Here is a 24,091-nt window from a genome sequence, read left to right as displayed (position 1 = left end):
ATAGATATATATGCTTTTTAAAGAACACACTCCATCCCGTAAAACAAGCTACATGATTGAGGCTAGTATCATAAGGAGTAAAATTTAAACACAGTTTAATAAAATATTTTCTTAAGTTTGTAATTGCACTAATATATCCAAAGTGTTCATGCACATGATTGCAGTACAAGTATCAAAAAATCAAACTGAATGTGTTAAGCAGCACAACAACCCTATGTGTGTTTCCACAATAAATTAACATTCAACTCTTTCACTAATGTTTTGGTTTCCATGCTTCTGTGTAAGTGAAAAGTTCATTTTACACCTTATCTACCATATAATGAACCATGGTAAGATCCATAGTCGTACCAAACATATGCATCCATGAAAATGGCTACCTGATTGCACACATTATCTATTTGTGGAACCCTCTTCAAATGGACTGTACTTCAGTAATAATTATGTGAAGAAAAAGGAATAAGCACATGCCCAAAGGATAAATATTAGGATGTCCTTTGCTTAGAATTCTATAAATAGAAAGCATTTTGTCAAGGGGAAAGTAACTAAAACCAACGTTCTAAACTGGTTTATTTGTGGTTATATAATTTGCCTCCTTTTGGGAACTGTTCCACTACAAAAGAACCTTCATAAGCAGTAAGATTTATGTTAGCCAAATCTGTCATTAGCACTTGCATTTTTATATTCATTCCATAACAGTTACAGCAGTAGCGGATGCCATGAACCAAGAGAACTAATTAAGGAACAAAAAGGAATAATATTTTAAGACTTTCACATTATGGGTACAATACAACTCCCACTGACGTAAATGGAAAATCCAATTGGTTTTTGTTGAGATTGATTGCATCATAATATTTCAAGATCACAGTTTTTCTCATAAAAAGGGTAAATGTACACATCTATATATGATCAGACAAATAACTTCATTGCTTTTTTTAGTGAGCTATCCAATCCATACAAAATAGCAGTGATTTATCCCTCCAACACCAGTAGTAGATCACAATACAGTTTAAAAGGTTTGTTTTTTAAAAAAAGTTACACTTCACAACTATCAAATCAATAAATCCAATGGACAGTTCTCTCCCTTCTGATTTTGTGAACTGCTTCAAGAAATTTTAGAACTGAAGTCAATCAACTCATTGAATGCAATCCAATACCGACTTGCCTGTAGTAAGCAGAGTTCAACTCAATGGAGCTTACTTCTGAGTAAATATGAATAGGATTGCACTGATAATTAACATTCCAGATTATTTTAATTTACACATGTCTGGAGTATGGAGTAAGAAGGCCAAAAATTGTTGAAGTTTATGTTTGGTTATTTTATTAACATTCTTGTGTTGAAAAATGGTTCAGGCTGGTTCTCCTATGACAATACTCAAATCCACAATTAAATGAAAACATGTTCCATGAACAATACATGGAACCAGATCACAGGACAATAAACTAAACGGTGGGGCTCCTTCTAGACACTGACATTCTGAAAAATAGACCCGCATAATTTTAGGTCATGGAAATGCTGTCCTGCCTTGAACCATAAAACCAGTCAGTGTGTGTTCCTAAAACACTTGTTTCTCAGCTGGGTATCAAAATGGAACAGTTCCTGTGAATCACAGCAGAGTGCTCTAATCCGTTATGCAGATATCAAAAGTCATTGGAGTATGGTAGTTGAGAGGTACGTCCTGCATGAATACAGCCAAGTAAAAAAATTGTTATGGCCTTTTTAGTAAATAAGCTGTTGTAGTTTCACAATGTTATGATTGTCCCATCTTCTTCTAAAGTCTTTGGGTCTGAGTCCTGGATTTCATACTCCATGTTAATGCTGCCAGTTGAACAATACAAGTTTACTTCTCTGGAAGAAATTAAGCCGTTCTGCACAGATTCATGATTGGTTTCAGTTTGTGTCAGTGACTCAGTGCTGTCACTGGAAGGAGCCGCTTTTGGAATTTGTTGTGGCTCACCATTATCTTCAATAATAATATCATCTTCATCACTGTCTTCCTCTTCTTCAGGGTGGTATATGGGCACAGTATGTGGAGTGTAACTTGGAAGGCTGGTATCTGTAGACTGTCCTGAGCTACCAGAAGTCCGGCTGTTCCTAACAACATTGTTTCTCTGATTCGCTGGTCTCACAGTAATTATTAAGTTTCGACTGTTAGCAATCATCATATCTGTAACCTGATCAAGGCTTTTACCTGAAACTTCTATACCGTTTACTTCCAGAACTTCATCATTTACAGCTAATAAGCCCGTGCTTTGAGCCAGTCCACCAGGAACAAGCCTAGATATGAAAATTCCTGGTACTTTCTCTAACCCATGAGGCGTTACTCTGACACTAGAGCCATCCCGTATATAAAATCCTAGAGGCTTGTCCGTTCCATATTTATAAAGCCGCACTCTGCGATGCGTTTCTGGAAGTATGTCTACATCTATAATAGAAGATACTGGTCTGAAGTCTTGCGGCATGCTAATGACAATGTGAGGCTTTTTTCTATGGTTATCTGGACGCAACACGTTTGTCAAGACATTTTTCTTCCTTGTTATGGTATCCATCCCAAAGGCACTGTAGTCTGCATCTTCTGTACAAATGGGAAGAGAAAAGGGGGGGGGGGGAGAAGTACATGTTAATTTTTGGAGTACAAAATAAGCCCAGTCAGCATATATGGCACTAGCCATTAAAAAGCTCCTAAATAAATAGTTCTTGGCATTCTGTAATGTTTTGCTCCTGATCTGCTAAATGGAACTTACACAGGCTGGCCTAGTCCAAGAAAAAAGGGATTCAAGGAACAAGGTAGCTGCATGTCTGTATTGCACTTTATTTTATATAGCCCACTAAATGTGACACATGGCTCGCAACCGGAACATCCTTAGCTCTAGGACTTTTAGCAAAGAAGTTAGCACTGGAAGAGCAAAACTCAGAGCTTTCCAAAGAACTGTCAATGGCTTATAAGATATGTACTTGCAATTTTTTAGTCAATGTGTAATTCTAGGTTACATTTTTATTCTTCTTGAGTTTCAGTATATTAGAATAAAAAGAATGAGGAAAGGCAAACAGCCAGTGGACCTAGTGCTGCCAAATATTGGGATGGTGGCCAAATGACCTGGTTTTAATCTCCTGAAAACAAATACCATTCCACAAGCTCCCTTCCTTGCCCCTCATCAAGAGTAGGTAAAATGGCTGGCAACAGACTAAATAAGTAACATATTTAAACATTGGAAGACACTTCTAACAAGTGGTTTAACAGCAAACTAGTACTACCAACGCCTTGCAACTCAAGCTGAAGAATGTTCTTCCATGGATTTCATTCAGTTATTATAGCAAAAGGTGCTTTAAGCAGAGACAGATAAGCCTTAATCCACTGCTTAATTGAATTTATATACTGATTTTTTAATTAAGAAAATTAATTATAATAAAGCAGGAACCCCAGACTTGGGCCTCCAGCTGTTTTGGGACTACAGTTCCCATCATCCCTGACCACTGGTCCTGTTAAGCTAGGGATGATGGGAGTTGTAGTCCCAAAACAGCTGGAGGGCCGAGTTTGAGGATGCCTGTAATAAAGTATTATAATTGATTATAACTGAGAAGATTATAAGTCGTTTCTTCATATTTCAGGTAGTAGTACATCTGTTTAGCATATGGTCCCTAAGGACCAAGGGTAATACTAAATCAGGTTTTACTCAGAGCAGACCTACTGAAATTAATGAACATGACCAAGTTAGCTTCATTTATTTCAAAATGTCTACTCAAAGTAAATCTTAGCTGAATACCACCCCAACTGAATACTTCATCCAATGATTTGATTATATATTTGCTCCCAAAATTAATCAAGGTCCTTTCCCATATGCCGCAGGACATCAATATGAATCCCATCATTTTCAACTCTTAGAAAGTTGTATTTTGGATCATGCTTTAAAGTTGCACACTCAGTTCAGGAGGGGCATTTATATGACTCAATGGGTCTCACCTGCTTTTCTGCATATACTCAGAACACACCCTACTTTGTGGCTACAGATTGCAGGAGAGGCCCAGCAGTGGCAGGAAAACAGTTCTTCATGCAACTTTGTCTGCTATTACTGGCCTTTGAATTTAAAGAACCTCAGATAATATTTTTTTTGAAAACTACTGTTATGAAAAAAAATGTTTCTTATGATTAGCATTGGTATCTTGTGCTAAAGCCATATCTGATACACTAACAGTGCAATTCTACACAAGTGAATTCACAAGTGCTTCTCTTAGAGTTTGATGGGACTTACTCCCAGGTAAGTGTATAGTACTGCAACTTGAAGCTTATTTTAATCTGCAATTATGCACAGCTCTTATGGCAATTCTAATTGAAGACCACTATATAGCTAGATGTTACATTAAGGGGAACAAAGACAATGGAATGGTGGATTAGGTACTACTGTTGAATAACTTTCCAGCTTGTGTGTGCTAGGGATTTTAATATTTAAAAGGTATGTGTTATGCATTCAATTGTATAATTAGTAGCAGTACCTAGTCCTAGTTCTAGGCCATGTCTGAAATCGAATACACTATCAAGTACTAACACATTCAAAGACTCAGGATCCAAATGCTAGACAGTAAAGGTATTCTCGGGTTGCCATAGTTTGAAGAGCAAAAAGGACACATTTGCTGACTTTTAATTTTAACTGTGTATTGCTACGATGACTCTCCCCATGAAAAAGAGGACGTGTCCTGGAAATAGAGTTGGTAGACCCTCTGGAGGAGATTGGGGGGGCACGTGAGGTGGGAGGGGGGGAGGAGAGAACCGAGAAAACTCATGTGCCACGACATGTCACCCAATATGGGAACTGGGCAGATTCCTGGGTAAATGATACTACAAATGGACTAGTATGACTCTCACAGCCACCATCACACAAAAGCATTGCCAACAGCACAACACATCTGTTGCTAGAAAGTATCTCTTCTTAGAGGTATGTTTATCCTATTTCCTGTTTGTTGTTACCAGTGTTAGTTACAGAAAATTAACATTTCCGAGCACAATTCAAAGTGTTGGTGCTGACCTTTAAAGCCCTAAACAGCATCGGCCCAGTATACCTGAAGGAGCATCTCCACCTCCATCGTCCAGCCCGGACACTGAGGTCCAGCTCCGAGAGGCCTTCTGGCAGTTCCCTCACTGAGATAAGTGGCATTACTCTATACGGAACCAGGCAGAGGGAAGTCAAGGAAATAACTACTGTATCTGACTTTTAGAAAACATCTGAAGGCAGCCCTGTTTAGGGAAGTTTTTAATGTTTGATGTTTTATCACATTTTTAATATTCTGTTGGGAGCCGCCCAGAGTGGCTGGGGAATAAATATATTATTATTATTATTTATTTTACTAGTTGTGTGAGTATAATTAGCAGCTTGGTTCACATATAAAAGTGCTGTACTCATCATTATTTTTAAAGATCAGGTTAATACAATGACAAACCTAGACAGCATCTTAAAAAGCAGAGACATCACCTTGCCAACAAAGGTCCGCATAGTTAAAGCTATGGTTTTCTCAGTAGTGATGTATGAAAGTGAGAGCTGGACCATAAAGAAGGCTGATCGTCGAAGAATTGATGTTTTTAATTATGGTACTGGAGGAGACTCTTGAGAGTCCCATGGACTGCAAGAAGATCAAACCTATCCATTCTGAAGAAAATCAGCCCTGAGTGCTCACTGGAAGGACAGAGCCTGAAGCTGAGGCTCCAATAATTTGGCCACCTCATGAGAAAAGAAGACTCCCTGGAAAAGACCCTGATGTTGGGAAAGACTGAGGGCACAAGGAGAAGGGGACGACAGAGGACGAGATGGTTGGACAGTGTTCTTGAAGCTACCAGCATGAGTTTGACCAAACTGCAGGAGGCAGTGGAAGACAGGAATGCCTGGCGTGCTCTGGTCCATGGGGTCACAAAGAGTCGGACACGACTAAACAACAATACAACCAGATATGTTTCTATGATTAAACTTTAAACTTGCAGGGTGGGCAGAGAGATAGGCTTGAATCCTGAGTTGTCTTACAATCCATCAGAGGATACCGCTAGTGCAATGATGTGATTTTCACTTAGTCCTCTTTCACCTTGTAGCCCCCCCATGCCATCTTCCACAGTTTTGGAAGGTTCCTAGTTAGGGGAGCTATAAAAGGAAATGGGAATAGTGTGAGGGAGGGCAATAGCTTATGAGGGCTGGAAAAGAAAACGTAAAGAATGAATTTGGGTAGACAGAAGTCAGCAAATTATATTAACAAAACCTAATGGGTTGTATTCAACATAAGGAAGTCCATGCCCTCCTCCAACATCCTGTATGCCCCCAAACCACTCCTGAGGATCAGGGTACACCCAAGAAAGGCCTAAGATGTAAACAAGTATGGGAATAAAATTAATAAATAAAATTAATCTGGAAATGTGAAGTTATGCAAATACTATCAACTCCTATATTAGAAAGAATCTCCAAGTACATCCCTCAATAGCTGAGCTGAAAGAATATTAACTTGAGGAATGAGTAGTGCATGTACCTGAAACCAAGAACTGAATGAAATGCACTTATTTCAAGATAGCACCAGTAAGAGAATTTTTAACCCAGGTTAAAGTTAAATATGCTGTTATGAACACAATTTCCCCAGTGTTCAACTTCAGTCCAAGTTGAAAGTTCATTTACTGTTTGTCTTTATGAGTAGCAGTTTTCCCTTCAATAGCAACGTAACTAAAATGTTAAATTCAATAGTCAAAGATTCTTCTGCTTTAAAACCTTCTTTTATTCAGGTTTTAGTTTAAGAATTAAGGAACATCAACTCATGTATACACTGAGATTTTCATATTCCCCAAAAGATGCAGACGTGGTGCCTCATTTTGAAAAGACAATGCCCTTGTCAGGAAACAATTTTTAAAATGCTGTGCAGCACTGGAAACAGAGACCAAGATACCTACGTCATGCAGCTTATCTGGGTGTATATTCCATGTTTCTAAACAGAATTGGAGCAATGTAATACCTACACAGCTGAAGGAAGTCTATTGATAAACACTTTGATAGTCTTGAACATAAAAAGCCTTTTATGAAGAAAATATACTTGCTGAGCAACAGTTACTCTTACAGAAAATAAGCAGTTGAAGAATGTGCAAAATAAAGTTCTCACAACCTCTTGTGGAAACTATTATAGCAGGTTGTGTTTTAACCTTTTATCAGAAACTCCTTTCTGCATTACCAGTACTTCCTTTCAAATAAATGTTTCCTGTTTTTCCAGGTCTACCTTTCGAAACTCATTGGCATAGTTCGCATGTCATTTTGAGTCATAGCCTGAAAGAAATTATGGCTTACCATGAAAAAGTGTCTTGGTATGTGCACATAGCTCAAATCAGGCTCATCCCACTCCTCCCCTTACTGAACCAGGAAGAAGCAAATCAGAATGTTGCTTTAGTGCTGCATGTGAGCCAGTACTCATGGTCTGTTTCTAAAACAGTGAGTGGAAGCTAAGGTTTGTTCTTAGCTTAAATAATAATAATAATATACCCCATCCATCTGGCTGGGTTTCCCCAGCAACTCTGGGTGGCTCCCAACAGAATATTAAAAACTTCCCTAAACAGGGTTGCCTTCAGATGTCTACTAAAAGTCAGATAGCTGTTTATTTCCTTGACATCTGATGGTAGGGCATTCCACAGGGCAGGTGCCACTACCGAGAAGACCCTCTGCCTGGTTCCCTGTAACCTCATTTCTCGTAGTGAGGGAACCACCAGAAGGCCCTCAGAGCTGGACCTCAGTGTCCGGGTTGAATGATGGGGGTGAAGACGTTCCTTCAGGTATACTGATTTGTTTTTTCTTTCTTACTTGGCAAAGGTAGGAGTGGGGCAGGGACAACTTGAGCAGCATGTACCAGTATGCTGCTCATTCAGGGTAAGACATGGTTTGTCTTGGACTAACTATGACCCAATGTGACATGTGAATAGATCCACTGATGTATGACGACACATTCTAAATAAAGGCAATGTAACTGCTACGTCAGGCAAAGAACTATAACTTGTTTTGAATAGGTGAATACAATAAGGAGTTTATGGTATGGCAATTCTAACACTAGTTTTGAGATGAATAAATGCAAAAAATGGGAAATAATAAAGTCTGATCTTTATAAACTTAGTCAGGCAGCATGACTGTTTAGCCTCTCAACAACCCTTGAATAAATTCTTTTAAGCAATATCCTTCAGTACAAAGGCACTATTGTTCTGACATCAACCAATCAGTTTAGAACAGTGAAAAACTTTTGGCAAGAAACCAGAAGTAAAAAGTGCTGCCATAAATAAGGTGAATGCCTATAAGGTACAAAGGTGAAATGCTTTTAATAAGCATGCTCACTGGTGTGAAACCAAATCAGCATGTTGCCAACTCAACACAAAGAATGAGACATTAGGTAAAACTTATACTAACCTAACCCACACAAGAGCCTTTATCAAGCACTGTGCAGTTGTCTATGCTTGGTTGTCAGTTACTCAGCTCTTCTGAAAGCATGTAGTACACAAATTAGAAAACTGTCACACCTATTTTTTAAAAAATGACTGCCCTTGAAACTCCACAGATGAAAATGGTTATGTATACAATCATTTACACTATTAATTGTTTAACATGTGCTTGTTATTAGCTTATGTTTTGAAACACAAATACTATTTGCATTTGTTTAAAGTGTACTGTTAAGTTTAGAATTCGGCATAACTGATTACAATGCACAAAAGCTAAGCAACTAGTACTAGTATATGCAGAGTTTGAGAACCTCAGAGCTGGTTTTGCAATGAACACATTTCTAGGTCTATTCCTAATAAATTCTCAAGTTACAGCATTTGTTTATTAAAAAAATAAGACATAGAAAGATTATATTGTATTTAAGACAGAAATTTTACCCTTCTGAATATTATTTCTCCCTCCTCACCCAATCTAACTTCTAAAATACTCTACTATATATAGTAATAGGCATATTTTGCTCCAGACATCTCTGCCAAATACCGTATTTTTCGCTCTATAAGACGCACCAGACCACAAGACGCACCTAGTTTTTGGAGGAGGAAAACAAGGGGGGGGGGAATTCTGAATCTCCGAAGCCAGAACAGCAAGAGGGATCGCTATGCAGTGAAAGCAGCAATCCCTCTTGCTGTTCTGGCTTCTGGGATAGCTGCGCAGCCTGCATTTGCTCCATAAGACGCACACACATTTCCCCTTACTTTTTAGGAGGGAAAAAGTGAGTCTTATAGAGCAAAAAATACGGTACATCCTGAATCAGCCAGGACATCTATTTTGTAACTAGATGAGAAAAGGCTATAAGTTTATTTTTAATGCAGAATGTTAGATGCCTTTTATAAAATCATTAAATGTGGAATGCTTCTCAACCAAGGAATTGTACTAGTTAGCTTTTTCTTATATTGCAGTCAACGGCATGACAACTCTGTGCAGCATTGTTTCAGAAATACTTTCAGAAAGACCAATTCCATACATTTGTATTAGATTTAAACTGCAGAAGCCTGGCCATTAGATTCTCTCTTTTTAACTCTTCCAAAAATTATAACCTCAGATATTCCAGTGTAGCAAAATAACTGAATTAAATGAGAGAACAATTTTAAATGCTTCAGTATAAAACCTAATCTATGTTGTTTTGCCCCATATATGCTGTATACTGGAAATACTGTAGTACCAGAATAGCATTCCAAATTAGGTATATTCCTATGGCAAGTCTCTCCCCACCTCCATCTTTATTTTAATGTCTTGTACAGAAGAACATGTATACAATTACAAGTAGGTAGCCGTGTTGGTCTGCCGTAGTTGAAACAAACAAAATCCTTCCAGTAGCACTTTAGAGACCAACTAAGTTTGTTATTGGTATGAGCTTTCGTGTGCATGCACACTTCTTCAGATACATATCTGAAGAATATGTTATCTGAAGAAGTGTTTCTACAGATTTAAACACTAACATGAGCACCATGAATTGGATGTTAAAATGAACTGGCAACTAATGCAGCTGTTTAAAAACAGGGGTTATGAAAGATCTAAATGGAACTCCAACCAGTAATCTGGCCACTGCATTTTGGACCAAACAAAGTTTCTGAGTAATCTTCAAGGGTAGCCCCACAGAGTGCATTGCAATAATCAAATCTGGAAGTTAAGAGATCATGGAGTATTATGAGCTAAGTAGTGTCTGTCCAAACAGGGGTGTAGCTAGCAAACAAGCCAGAGCTGGAAATATTAAGTTACAAATGTAGAAGGTAAGGCTGGAGCACTGGTAACAGCATTCATACAGTTGCTAATGAACTGTTGACAGAAGCTAGCATTGTATGCTGAATAAATGAGAATTGTAATTCTGAATAGATCTTTTGAAGGATTCTAGAGCTTTAAAAACCACTGAAGTATGGAACAGGGTGATATGAGCTTGGTGGCACTCCTAGCCACCATGGCCACCCAAGCCTCCAGACCCGCTCCCTCCTGGGGAATACCATCCCTCCAGAGCAAGTCATCTTCCCACTTCACAAAGATGACAACTTGGGACACAGAACACCTGTCTATCCAGTATTCAGCTTTCATTTTACTATTTTAATGATACATTGCTTTTCAAACTGTACACTACTTGGAGATGTTAAAAATATTAAGCAGTTTAGAAATACTTTAAAATAAATAAATAACTGTTAAGTGAATAACTCATATAAACACACACATATGGTGCTAAAATGTTAAGTAATAATCCCAGCCCAACAAAGTAGCTTATCTGCTGTAGTCATATGGCTACTGAAAGAGATTAAGCAGAACTGCTGAATATGACCTCACCAGTCCATCTACTTCTATTCCAGATTCAGCTTCTATCTTTTTGATGAATATTACAAAATATAAGGGATTAGAAAAAGGTAGCTGGAATGTGCCACTTTACATATTTTAAGGCATTCTATTTAAACAGTTACATATAACTATTTGCTCTTCTACTTACAGCAAATATGACTTGCGTCAGTATTAGGGAGGCTGTGACCATTTCCCATCTTCTCTCCAAACCAGAATAGGGCCTTTGTTTTTTACTGGAAATTCCAGGATTCACACTGCCTGGGTGTTCCCAAGCTATTCAGATTCCAGGGTACAATACAGTGACTTAGAGCCCTTATTATACATAAAAACTGCTGAATATTTTGTTCGTTTTTCATCAACGTGAGAAAAACCTAATGCATAATTTGTGAGGAGTTCAGAGTAAAGCTACATTTTTTCTTTGCTTATCTATCAATGATGTGCTTTTGGGGGTAAGTGGTGCTTGCGATTTTATTAAAGAATCTCTCTTTCAGTACCAACAGATTCTATATCTCTTCATGATAAGCTAGGCAACAAAGTTTTCAGTAGGAAAGGCAAGATTTGTAGCAAGGTTAAAAGGCATGATCTTGGGTATTAATCAAGGTTGAATTTCAAAAAGATTTAACTATTAGATGAATATGGCTGCCTCTCTAAATGGTTCTATGCTCCCCTCCCCCAACGTCTCTCTATGCATAGCAAAGGAAATGCAGCAGGATGAAATCCCACCATACACTGCACAACTGTGCAATATTCTTTCTCAATAAATCAACAGGTATCAAACAATGCATCAGTGTGAATACATATAATGATGCATTTTCTTCCAAGCCAGTAAACTGCAGTTTGAGCAATGATCAGGAAAAATACACAAAGAAATTTAGCTCATTGAAGGATGTATGATGAAATATATGCTTACCTTTTCTTTGAATAAAAATTCTAAGCAAAGGATTAGCTGTAGAAACTGCTTTATGATAATTGTCATCATTGTTGATAGGCAAGAGATCTCCATGAATGTCTATATATCCAACTAAGACATCAATGTTGGGTATTTTGTGAACATGCTGCAGTAATCCATAGAATTCCTCAAATTTTCCAGGCTTGGACCTTTCCAAAGAAAAGCGCCGGAATTCTGCACCAAACTACAAAAACAAACAAACAACAATGAAGTTGATACAGTAATAGGAAATGTTCACATATACACAAAGTCTACTTAAATTTAACACCAAGTTGTAATGTGGTGTCATGAACAGTGTTGAACTAGAATTGAGGAGAATAAAGTTAAAGTTCCCATTCATCTAAGAAGTTATTTGGATGAATTTTCACAAGTCACCAGCTCTTAGAAAGCTAAAGGGTTCTTGTGAAAGGGAGAGCCAATGGATGAATGCTGCAATAAAAATGTAACCAATCAATGGAGTTCCACTTCAAATACAAATTCTAACATGAATCAAAACAGTTTTCTGCCTCACTGTATTATGGAGGAAATCCAAGAGAATGTGCTGTTGCCTCTTCTCCAGAAGCATCAAATGACTTGTGTGGGGAACATGCACAGAACCATATACCGGTACTTAAGGCACTGCCAGTGACAGCCAAGTGCTGCAAAGTGCATGGATTCCTCTTTCCATGGAAAGCTAATAATCATCCCATGGGAAATACAAGTGTTAACACAAGAAACCCATAAGTCACCCAACACAACTTTCATATCATTTCATGAAAACAATCCCCCGTTCACCAAGTGCAAACATTCATTCCAAAAGGACAGCTATTAAAAACAGATCTACCGTATTTTGCGCCCCATAAGACGCTCCAGCCCATAGGATGTACCTAGTTTTTTGGGGGGGAAATAAAGAAAAAAAAATTTATTCCCCCCCCCAGGTGCGGGGCTGGAAGAACCAGGTCGGGGAACAGTGGGAAGGCACGCTCTGCCTCCCCGCTGTCCCCCGAGCTTGTGGGGCTGGCGATGGGCAGAGCTGTGCTGTTCCCGGATGGCAGGCAGCTCTGCGCCGCCATCCGGAGCGGGGCGGGACTTAGCGCCCCGCTCCGGATGGCGGCGCAGAGCTGCGCTGGTCCCAGGACTGCAGGCAGCTCTGCGCGGCCACCGGGAGCGGGGCGGAGCTTAGCGCCCGCTCCGGATGGCAGCGCAGAGCTGCGCTGGTCCCAGGAGCGCAGGCAGCTCTGCGCGGCCACCGGGAGCGGGGCGGAGCTTCGTCCCCGGATCCCGGTGGCCGGGCAGAGCTGCGCTGGTCCCAGGACCGCAGGCAGCTCTGCGCGGCCACCGGGAGCGGGGCGGAGCTTCGCCCTCGGCTCCCGGTGGCCACGCAGAGCTGCGCTGATCCCGGGACTGCAGGCAGCTCTGCGCAACCCTCGGAGCCGGTCTCCCGAGGGTTGCGCAGAACTTCCTGAAGCCTGGAGAGCGAGAGGGGTCGGTGCGCACCGACCCCCCTCGCTCTCCAGGCTTCAGCGAAAGCCTGCATTCGCCCCATAAGACGCAGGCACATTTCCCCTTCATTTTTGGAGGGGAAAAAGTGTGTCTTATGGGGCGAAAAATACGGTAAGTAACTGATCCATACACAACCTATATAACTGAAGACAGATAATTACAGTATTTTTCAGTGTATAAGACGCCCCCATGTATATGACGTCTCCTATTTTGGGGGACTCCAAATTAAGGAAACACCCCTCAGCACTACCCGTGTAAAAAACAAGCCCCAATTTTAAACCTTATTTTTGGGTAAAAAAAACCTAGTCTTATACACGGAAAAATACGGTATGTTACTTATGAGAATTGCTTGTTGTTTTATTTGTAAAATTGTTTTCATTATGAAAACAAAAAATAAAATAAATCTAAGTATTGCGCACAACTGCAACCATGGCTTAGTACTTGCAGACATAATGCATCCCTGACAATGTTCGGAGCGCATGACAACCATCAAATCAACAGAGTCCATTCCTCCTAGTCAACTCCTGTCAGACACCCACCTCCCTGCCCACAAGGTTACCCAGGCTTCAGCCAGAATTTGTGAGGAGATTTGCTCAGAAACTTGTTTTCAGTGCTAGAGCTCAACTCTTAATCATGTGACGTAACTAACAGTATCTGAGTAGGTGCAGAAAATTGTCTTTCATCACTAAGTAACCACTGCATGTCCCAGTATGTATAGGATTAGTGGGCAGAACTTCCAGGTTACAAGGTGTGGCTTTCATTCAGGCAATTTTACACTCCAGCACCTATCTCTTTATATATTATTTGGCATTACTTGCTTGCCCTTCACCATGCGTTCTCAGCTCAATTGTGTAATGTCTTCCACCCACAAAGGCCAGTGCAGAAAGGTGCACTTTAATCCAACATCAAGTGTATACAGCAACCCAACATCAAGTGTATAGCGTGACAAGGCCAGACACCTCAAGAATTCCATGATCTGAGGGCCACCACAAAAAGGCCCTTATGCACTGCTGCCCGACCAACTTTATGAACTTTAGAACTACCAGCATGGCCTCCCTTACTCCCTAATACTAGGATAGGCTTACATATCGGAGGAGACTCTCCTTCAGATATTTGGAGCCTAAGTTGTCTAGGGGTTTCTATGTCAATGTAAGTACCTTGGATTGGGCTCTGAAGCATAATAGGAACCAGCGCATTTCTGTCCACAGCCAGTAGTGCCATCCAGCACTTTGGCCTCTGCATCCTTCACCAGCTACAGTTTCTGAACCCCAACTCTGAGGTGACCTCTACCTTCTCAATTAGGGTGGATGATGAGCAGAAGAGTATGGAGTACATATTTGGACCAACACAAGGTACAAACCCTAAAACCAAGCCACAGAGTGGATGAGCCAATTGGAGAGAAGGTCTAAATCTTTATGGACAACACGACGCGCCAACCTCACCCCACATGTCTGGACTGGTGCTCCACTGAGGACCCAAGTATCCACTTGCCCTAAATTAGAATTCTCCATACCATTTAATTGCTCTTTCCAATAGCCACTGTTCACTGCCTGCCAAAACCCTTTCACTGGTATCACCACCTGCCTACTCTTCTGCAGGTCCCAGCAATCCACTACTGAAGCTCCCCCACCCCATGCAATAATTGCCTGCTTGTCCAAACTCTATTAAATGTCAAACTACCTGCCATTCTCACCATTACAAACATTCCTCCAATTAAAACACACAAATTCACAAGGCACAATCACCCCTAGGCCGTTCCTAGTCCCATTGCAGCTGCAATTTCCATACTCAGTTCTACAGCAAAATGTTCCACTGCAGTATTGCTTACTCACCACATGCCTTAAAATCCATGCTAACTGAAAGGAATGCCAAAATGATAGCCTTCATCCTTCCAGAAGTTTCTTAGCTCTAAAGATTATGCAAATTATTCAACAAAGTGCAGCATATGTAGTGAGAAAGCAGACCTTCTGTTTGATGCACACATTTTAATAAAGTGGAACCTTGGTTCCCAAACACCTCTGTTGTTGTATGTTTCGATTCTCGAACGCTGAAAACCCAGAGGTAAATGCTTCCATTTTTGAACGTTTTTCAGAACCCAAATTTGCGACGCGGGTTCCACTGAGGGCAAAAAACTCTTGCAACCAATGGGAAGCCGTGCCTCAGTTTTTGAACATTTCAGGAGCTGAACGGGCTTCCGGAATGAATTTCATTTGAGAACCGAGGTACCACTGCAAGGTAATTCGGCAAACAAACAAGCATTCAATGTACCGTATTTTTCGCCCTATAGGACACACTTTTCCCCCTCCAAAAATGAAGGGGAAATCTGTGTGCGTCCTATGGCGTGAATGTAGGCTTTCGCTGAAGCGTGGAGAGCGAGAGGGGTCGGTGTGCACCGACCCCTTTCGCTCTCCACGCTTCAGGAAGCTATCAGCAAGCCTGGGAAGCCTGCAGGAGTACCCGCCGGGCTCCCTAGGCTGCGGATAGCAGCCTGCTGCACGGAGCGCGGGGCGCGCTGAAGCAGAGCGCCCTGCGTTTTGGGCAGACATCTGCAGCCTAGGGAGCCCTGCAGGAGTTCCCGCAGGGCTCCCTAGGCTGCGGATAGCAGCCTGCTGCACGGAGCGCGCTGAAGCAGAGCGCTTCGGGCAGACATCCGCGGCTGGGGGGGGGGAATAATTTTTTTCCCCTTTATTCCCCCCCCCAAAAAAACTAGGTGCGTCTTATGGGCCGTGTGTCCTATAGGGCGAAAAATACAGTATTCCATTAATTTAACTGTGAACCTAACCACTTATAGGGGAAGAGACGATTATAAATACAGTGGTGCCTTGCAAGACGAAAAGAATCCGTTCTGCGATTCTCTTTGTCTAGCGGTTTTTTCGTCTTGCAAAGCAAGCCCATTGATGGATTAGCGGATTAGTGCTATTAGCGGCTATTAGCGGCTTATCTGCTGATCGGATCAGCTGATAAGCGGCTTAGCGGCTTAGAAAAAGGAGGGAGGGAAAAAAACCAGCAGGAACTCGCAAGACATTGTCGTCTTGCGAAGCAAGCCCATAGGAAATTCGTTTTGCGAAGCACCTCCAAAACGGAAAACTCTTTCGTCTAGCGAGTTTTCCGTCTTGCGAGGCATTCGTCTTGCAGGGCACCACTGTATAAGACAGCTACTTAGTAGTAACACCGTTGGCTACCTATTTCAGTTGTGATCACAGTAAGATGTATAAACTTTTCTACGCACCTCACTCTATCTGTGCAAAAGCAGTAGCTGAAAATAGCCCGAAAAACTGGGTTCAATTCTATAAACCATGTCCACCCAAGTTTAAAAGCCAAGGCAGTAGTATCAGTCAGCCTTCAAAATCAAAATAGCCAAAGAAAGCAAAACTTAGCCACAAAAAGATAAATGGATGATAGAAATTAGCAATGATTAAACCAACAAGAACGCCATAAACCTATAAATCATGCTAGGAAATTTTTAAAAGTTGACATTCAAGCAGACATGGGATTAAAACTATCGTAACAAAGCTAAAAGGGCTGACCTGTGCTCAACAGAATTTTTCAATCATTGCTGCTTGTTAAAGTAAGCTGACAGATATTAAAATTCTTACATCAGCATGCTTAAGTTCAGATATCTCTTTCTCAACTCTTTTAAGCTTAAACACAGATTGGCATCATTATAGAACCTAATGCAACTCATATTACCATTATCTTTTGTTGTTCCTCTCATGCTATGAAGCTACCTGGACGCTTCAGCTGTCACCTGAGGCCCTCCCACAGATGCTCCTCCCGAATGAGGTTCAGAGGGAGGCTACTGTATTGCAATTATTATGAGCCACTTTAAGCTCAACATTTGTTGTTGGAAAAGTGGAATACAAATATTAAATCAAATCAAACTCCGTTGAACACTCTGGATGCTGTCATTAGTATATTCTAGGTGCCAGGTTAAAACTTCTCTTCTCCCAGGCATTTTATGACAAGCCAGCCAATTGCTTACTTGAATTTTGTTTGTATATTTTCGGCTGCGTTTCCCCGTTCCCCTGCTGGGTCTGTTTGAGTTTTTGTTATTGCTGCTGGGTTTATGGATTGTTGAACTGGTTTTATTCAAATGTATAATTTCTTGGGTTTTGTATTACTGTACACTTTCCAACTCAACCTTTTCAAAAGTCACTTAGAGCCTTCTTTGTAGCTAGTGCATGGTAGTTAAATAACCACCACCACAACAAAAAGTAGCAACTTGGGAGCTCAGGAATCAAGTATGAATATTTGCTTAAGGGGGCAATTTAAAATGATACACTTTTTAAAGAACACAAATACTTGGTAGAAATTAGGGGTGATTCAAATTGAAACTTAGTTGGTATACAAACCCTAGGATAAGTGAAGATTTCAAATTGCTAAAACAGTAGTACGAATTTAAGACTGAACTTGTACAATCCATTTTGGAAAATAACTATAGCTTATTGAGGAAATGGACAAAGAAACATAAAATAACTCTCATGAAGCTATTGGCATTGAACATGTACCTACCAACTACAGTACTTGTTTATATTCCATTTTGCCTTCATTTAGATCTTCTAAAAACAATATATTGCTGCTTAAATGGGACTATTTTGGCCACTACAAGCAAAAACACATTGCCCCTTGCTCTCTAGCACTATAGTCATCCAAATGTTGTCCACACACCAGATGGAGATAATTTAAAAATAAGGCACAAACACTGCACCTTGGCCTAGAGACATTTAAATTTAAGGAATTACAGTAATCACAAATAGTTTTGTTCTCTGTATATTCTATAAAGCCTATAATAGCTGGCAGCAAGGCAGAACAGATGAGTCATTTTGTTTTATTACACCTGTGCCACATGAAGTAATTTTTAAAAAACAACACTATAGGAGTAACTTCCCTTACAAAGGTAATAGATTTATGGTGCCAGGTAATATTGCCTTTTCTATTTTCATTCTACTTCCTCACAATTTTAAAATTTAAGGAAACCTACACTCTGTTACAATACAATATTACTGTAATTCTCCAGAAGACTGACATGTAGTACCAAAAAATTAACTACACACAATCCAGATCCAACAAAAGAACTAACTGAAGCCAGTAAAATATTGAGGGAGAAAGTACAATTCTAATTGCCCAGAGAAAGAAATAACATTTTTACTTTAACACGAGAAACGTAACAACTTGAAAAGATGGGTTAGGGCCTTTCCAGATACTGTAAAACTAGTTTTACCTTCAGCACTATGCTTAAACTTGCCAAAGGCAATTCAAGATCCTGACCTATGTACCGTATTTTTCGCCCTATAGGACGCACCGGCCGATAGGACGCACCTAGATTTGGGGGGGGGGGAGATAAAGGGAAAAAAAATTATTTCCCCCCCCCCAGGCGCGGGTCTGGGGCGGGGGAAGCTCGGGCTTTGCAGCTTTGGCATCAATCTGGGAGCTTGCGGGGTTGGAGGAGTGCTGCGCCTCCCGCTGTCCCCCGAGTTTGCGGGGCTGGCGACGGGAAGGAGCAGGCTTCTCCCCCCCGCCAGCCTTCTAACCAAGTCGGGGGACAGCGGGAAAGGCGCGCTGCGCCTCCCCGCTGTCCCCCGAGCTTGTGTGGCTGGCGGTGGGGCTCTCCTGAAGCCTGGAGAGCGAGAGGAGTTGGTGCGCACCGACCCCTCTCGCTCTCCAGGTTTCAGCGAAAGCCTGCATTCGCCCCATAGGACGCACACACATTTCCCCTTCATTTTTGGAGGGGGAAAAGTGCGTCCTATAGGGCGAAAAATACGGTAATTGTTAAATGTGTGTATGTATGTAATGTGTAAGTGCATGTACAGCAGATGTGAGGGATTAATCCCATGGTGCTTAAGTGATTTTAAAAAAGCTATTTTAAAAATCATTTTAAATATTCAAAGTTATTTAAAGGAACAAGCCTTACAATCCAGCCAGAAGCCAGCTGAGGAGTGTCTGTAAGGACACTGGTTATGCCTCTGGAAGTCCCATAGCACACTAGCCAACTACATCCTCCCCAACAGATCTTCTGCTGGTGGAGTGAGGGGAACTGGGGCATGTTGGAGGAAGGCAATGAGATGCAAAGTCCAAAGACCCTTCATTTCTCTTACAAAGGTGGGTCTTTACACATAGCTAATTCCCTCCACTGACTAAAAGGGGAGGAACGATGATAAAGAGATGTGGTAGCTGCTCTGTCAGTGGATTTCCCCAAACCACCATCATATGCTGCCAGTGAACTGTAGGATTACACTTCCCAAAATTTTACTCTCTATTTCGGTAAGGAATTTTCCCCGTCTAATTGCGCCATGCTTCACTACATATTGTATGAGGATATAGATTTTAGGGCCCTCAACAGTTACCCCTTAACACTGCTTAATTACCCAGCTGTGTTCACAATCAAGGTGACTGAAGAGATTGGGGCTTCCCATTATATACAGGAGAAAGACAGCCCTCATTTACACAAGTGACTGAGTACAGAATGTGGAATGGTAGGTATTTTATGTCCACGTGGAATTCATGGGTGTGATCTTAGCTACCTGGTATAGACTTTTTCTAGGTGGCTTGTGATGATGAATACTAAATTACCCCATAGGTCAACTTAGGAACAAGCTGGGGTGGGGATGGACTTAGTGCTTTAGTAAATAGAAAGGAATGCCAAGTAGAGATCTTGTTAAACAAAACAAACAAACAAACAAACAAACAAATGGAAAGAGCAAGAATAATAGTGTTTATTTCACATTAAATCTAAAAAACCTCCATTATGAGTAATATGTTTTTACATCTCACTTTGCTTAAGAAAGAAGCTCTCCTCTTCAAACATATAATTTCCCCCCTCAGTGAAATGTAATTTTAAATATAAAGCTTAGTAATTTGCACCCCCAAAGAAATACTCCTTCATTGTCTCCTGAGACAGATGGATGCCACCAGGAGCAAACTAGCCATCAGAAGTACTGTTTTCCACATAAGTATATGTGGAAATAGCCACGAGACCAAAGTAGTACATGGATGTTCACTGATAATTAGGCATAAACACGAAATGAATGATAAAACGCTTCATTAGAGCCACAGTCTATAGTAAGACATATCCTGTTACTCACGAGACTGCGGTGTTGGGATGGCTCACCAGTATAATTTGTGGCATGACCATACAAATAATGAAAGAACACTTTAATCTTCAACAAAGTATACCAGGGTGTGTTCCCTAACATAAGGAGTTTCTGAAAACACTCCAGGGTAAGTATTTTGTATGAACACAACCAGCTAAACTGCAGGCACTCTGAACCTTCCAAAGGCCTAAAACAGCCTATGATGCCCCAAAACTATCCCCAATAAAATTTGTGGGTCTCTCTAGCTTCCTTTTAAATCCAAGTAGTTACTCTGTTTGTACCAGGAAGGTGTGCACAATTTGTGAAGTCCTCATGCTACCCTGGTGATCAGTGCCAAAGTTACAGCTGAACTAACATGGCTGAACAATTCAGGGGCTGCAGGAAACAAAAGGCTGTTTCATTTGCTCAAAATGGCATTCTCTGTACCCCCTTCTCCAGAAGAGATTGGCAGCAAGTGCTTTAAAAATGCCATTCTGACTTGCAATCAGGTTAGAAGTGCACAACACAAAAAAACAACTGTTTACACAGTCATTAAGAGATTTTAGATATTGGAGAAAAACATTTTTTTCTATGCAAACAGAATAGTGTATCACTAACAATTGTGTTGCACACCGTAGAACTTTTATGGGCATGACACTCAAACTACGACTGAGAATGGATACTTAGCAGTCCCCATAATACTTCATAGAAACCAATCCCAAGACCACTTTTTCAGACCGCATTAAAACACAGAGCCAATACTCTCTCAATGGTTTTACAAGCTCATTCATCAAGCACTGGCAGAAGCACAAATGCCCAGGCCATATGGGACCCTTGTGTTTGGGTAAAAGGAAGTGTCATCAACACAAGGAGAAAAAGGAAGAAAAGTGCTGAGACTTGAGGGGTGGTGGTGACTGGCAAAGCCAAGACAAACCAGTAATGCCTACACAAAATCACACCCTTTTATTCATTCATGCTAATCATGGATAACCTTCACCCCCTGATTCTATAATCACTCTCAGATTAGAACTACCTACCACTATACACATGCTCACACCTTGAAAATATCAATGAACTGTAGAGTTGGAAGGAATCCCAAAGGTTATTTAGTCCAACCCCTTACCGTGCAGGAGACTTTTGCCCAATGTGGGGCTCAATCCCACAGCAAGATTAAGTCTCACACTGAGCTATCCCAGATGGGGTGGGGGAAGGGGGGGAAAGCTAGCATTTTGAAAGGGCTCTTCAAAGGTAAGCACAGCCACATTCTTAATAGGTTACTCTTGGAAAATAAGTCATCTGCAAGTGGCTCCTCAAGCGCATTTTTGGTAACAACTCGCCCTAATTACACATTCTTCCAGGAGCGAAATTACTACCTTGACTTTGGTCACCCCAAATAAATGTCACCTGGCCCATTATTGGGGCCAGAGATGAAAGATGAAGCACTTAGCTGTTCCCCCGCCAAAAATAATAATAAAATAATAAATCCTGCTGACACTCTCTCCCGCCATCACTGCAAGCGAGGCAGCAGAATATGTACAGTGCATCGTTTCCTTATCAGTATGACCACCGTGCCTTTCCCCCACATACAATCTTAAAGCGGAAAAAAAGAAACTGCTGGGGCTTAAGACTGCCTGCTAGTTGCGGCCACTACCCAAGACGAGAGCACCTTCCCACACCCGGTTTCAGGTGCCTGGTACGGACGGGGGGCCGGGGATTGGTTAGCCCTGAAGAGAATGCCCTTTGTACGTGCTCAGAAACACTGCTGCGCGCGGAGGTTCTGGGCTGCGGAATTAAACGCGGCCACCCGCTTCCTTGGTAACCATTCCCCCCCCCCAGAAAAAAACCCCAGAGACCCCGAAAGAGCCCCCCTACCCACCCACCTCAGCGAGACGTAACAAACCCGAGTACCCCTCCCCACAGCCGAGGCGAGGGCCGGTGTGGGGACGCCACCCACCTTGCTCTTCACTTCCATGGTGCCGAGGCCGCCGCGGCTCCCCGCTCCGCCGCCTCCGCGTTGGCCCCGGTTCATGCCGCGGGCGAGTCTGTCAGCCAGCCCGTCAGCCAGGCGCTGGTCCGCTCGGCGGCGCGAAGGGAGCGGGTCTGAGGGAAGCCCGGAGCACCACCACCACCACCACGACCGCCGCCGCCGCCCCTCTCAGCCTCAACCTGCCGCCTCCCGTCTGAGGAGGAGCGGCCGCCGCCAGACCGACCTCGCGAAGCCGAGGGGAGGGGAAGGGAGGGGGGGGAGGAGGAGGAAGGAGAGGGGGAGGGGCCGCCGCCGCCGCCCAGCAGCCTCCTCCTGGCACCTGCAGCTCCGCGGAAGGGAGGAGGAGGAGGAGGCGTGGGGAGCGAGAGAAAAAGAGCGAGGCACGAAAGACGGCGCATGCGCACGCGCGCGCGGGAAGGAGGGGGGAAACCAGGAGGAGGGAAAGCCCCGGCGCACCTGCACCTCCAGCGCGCGTGCGCAACCTGCCGCTCCGGCAGGAGGAGGAGGAAGAAGAGGAAGAGGAAAAGCACCTGCTCGTGGCAGGAGCGGCCGTGGCCCGTGAACGCGCGTGCGCACAGTTCGCGCGCGGGAGGGGAATACCTGCCGGGCTGGATTCCAGAGAGGGAGATGGAGGGGGCGGCGCATGCGCGTTTAGCGACCGTCTCTTGCCTTGGTTTTTTATTTTTCGCCTCAGGGTGGAAGGACACCTAGCCACCCTCTGAGGGATAAATATATACAGTGCTTCCCCCCCCCCTTAAAAATGTTTAGGGGTACTATCATTTTCCTACTCATATTGAAATACTGCCCCTCAACGAGGCCAAATTTACATTCACAAAATGATTAGGGATATGCGTACCCCCAGAAAAAAGCACTGAATTATATATATATGTTTATCCCGCTTCTACACCACCCAATAATAATAATTGCAACCAAATAATACAGCACAACCCTCCCACCCCAAATAATAATTCAGTATTTTTTGTGTAATGTGAAACTCCTGGAGAGGGGAGGAGGGATGGGGTAATGTGGGGGGAAGCCATCAAGTATATAGCCTGTGAGTGTGGGACAGAAACGGGAGAGGTTGATAATATGGAACCTGCTGTATTTATTTACTCCGTTTATAGCCCCTCTTTTGACCAAGGAAAGGGGTATGTTTTCATCCTCACAACAGCCCTGCAAAGTAGGGCTAGTCTGAGAGATAGTGATTAAGTTGCCCTAAGGTCACCCAGTGAGCTGGGATTTGCACCAACAACTCTGAGCCTAACCTAAGACTCTATGAAATGAAATATTGCTTTTAAAGGAGAATGGAAATGTCTGGAAATCTGCAGAGAGAGGAAGATGCAGTAAGATCAAGAGGGACATAGGAAACCATCCATGATTGGGATTGGGATTAATTAAGATCAACTGTTTAGTGTTGTGATAAAAATAGAAACCATTTGGCATTTACTCACTGTTAGTAAAACCGACTTGTCATTGTGTGGGTGGAGACTGGAAGAATGGGATTGTATTTTAAGTAGCATCTGTATGTATAGGCAAAGTGTCTCTGGGAATTATTTTCTGCTAGTAGGCCAGCAAAAACTTGCAATGGTCAACTGGGAGGGATGCTGGGTTTGTGATGTTGGCTGATGCACCATAAAAACAGGCATCAAAAAATGTTTCAAGTTTTGCCTGACTTCTAACAACTGCCATGGGGTGGGAAAACATTTCCATTAGCAAATTGTGCCCTCCCAGTCCACTGAACTTTCACAAAGGGCTGTAATTATTGGTCTTGCTGCTGCTTAGAATGTAAGATAAAAGTCTGTTATAATAAGTCCTCTG

At 42.1% G+C, this 24,091-nt stretch overlaps 1 protein-coding gene across 1 annotated transcript; it reads right to left on the bottom strand.

Annotated features, from left to right (window-relative positions):
* Positions 1–1,292: 1,292 nt before the first annotated feature.
* On the bottom strand, positions 1,293–23,009 carry PARD6B (par-6 family cell polarity regulator beta). Its single transcript, XM_082227206.1, has 3 exons — positions 22,241–23,009; positions 11,696–11,918; positions 1,293–2,573 (listed from the first exon to the last, which is right to left on the bottom strand). Exons 1-3 carry the CDS (start codon positions 22,313–22,315, stop codon positions 1,741–1,743), a joined length of 1,131 nt encoding a protein of 376 aa, XP_082083332.1. The 5' UTR covers positions 22,316–23,009; the 3' UTR covers positions 1,293–1,740.
* Positions 23,010–24,091: the final 1,082 nt, after the last annotated feature.

Source organism: Podarcis vaucheri (assembly GCF_965113315.1).
Source record: "Podarcis vaucheri genome assembly, chromosome: 6".
NCBI lineage: Eukaryota > Metazoa > Chordata > Lepidosauria > Squamata > Lacertidae > Podarcis > Podarcis vaucheri.
The sequence above is the reverse complement of the archived record's forward strand: the minus strand, read 5'-3'. Positions and strand labels throughout refer to the sequence as shown.

Excerpts from the sequence above, each read along its gene's own strand:
- PARD6B (XM_082227206.1), bottom strand. The coding sequence starts at position 22,315 with ATGAACCGGGGCCAACGCGGAGGCGGCGGAGCGGGGAGCCGCGGCGGC. Across the intron at positions 11,919-22,240 it reads CCATGGAAGTGAAGAGCAAG|TTTGGTGCAGAATTCCGGCG; the intron begins GTGGGTGGCGTC and ends TTGTTTTTGTAG. Across the intron at positions 2,574-11,695 it reads AATTTTTATTCAAAGAAAAG|AAGATGCAGACTACAGTGCC; the intron begins GTAAGCATATAT and ends CCATTTGTACAG.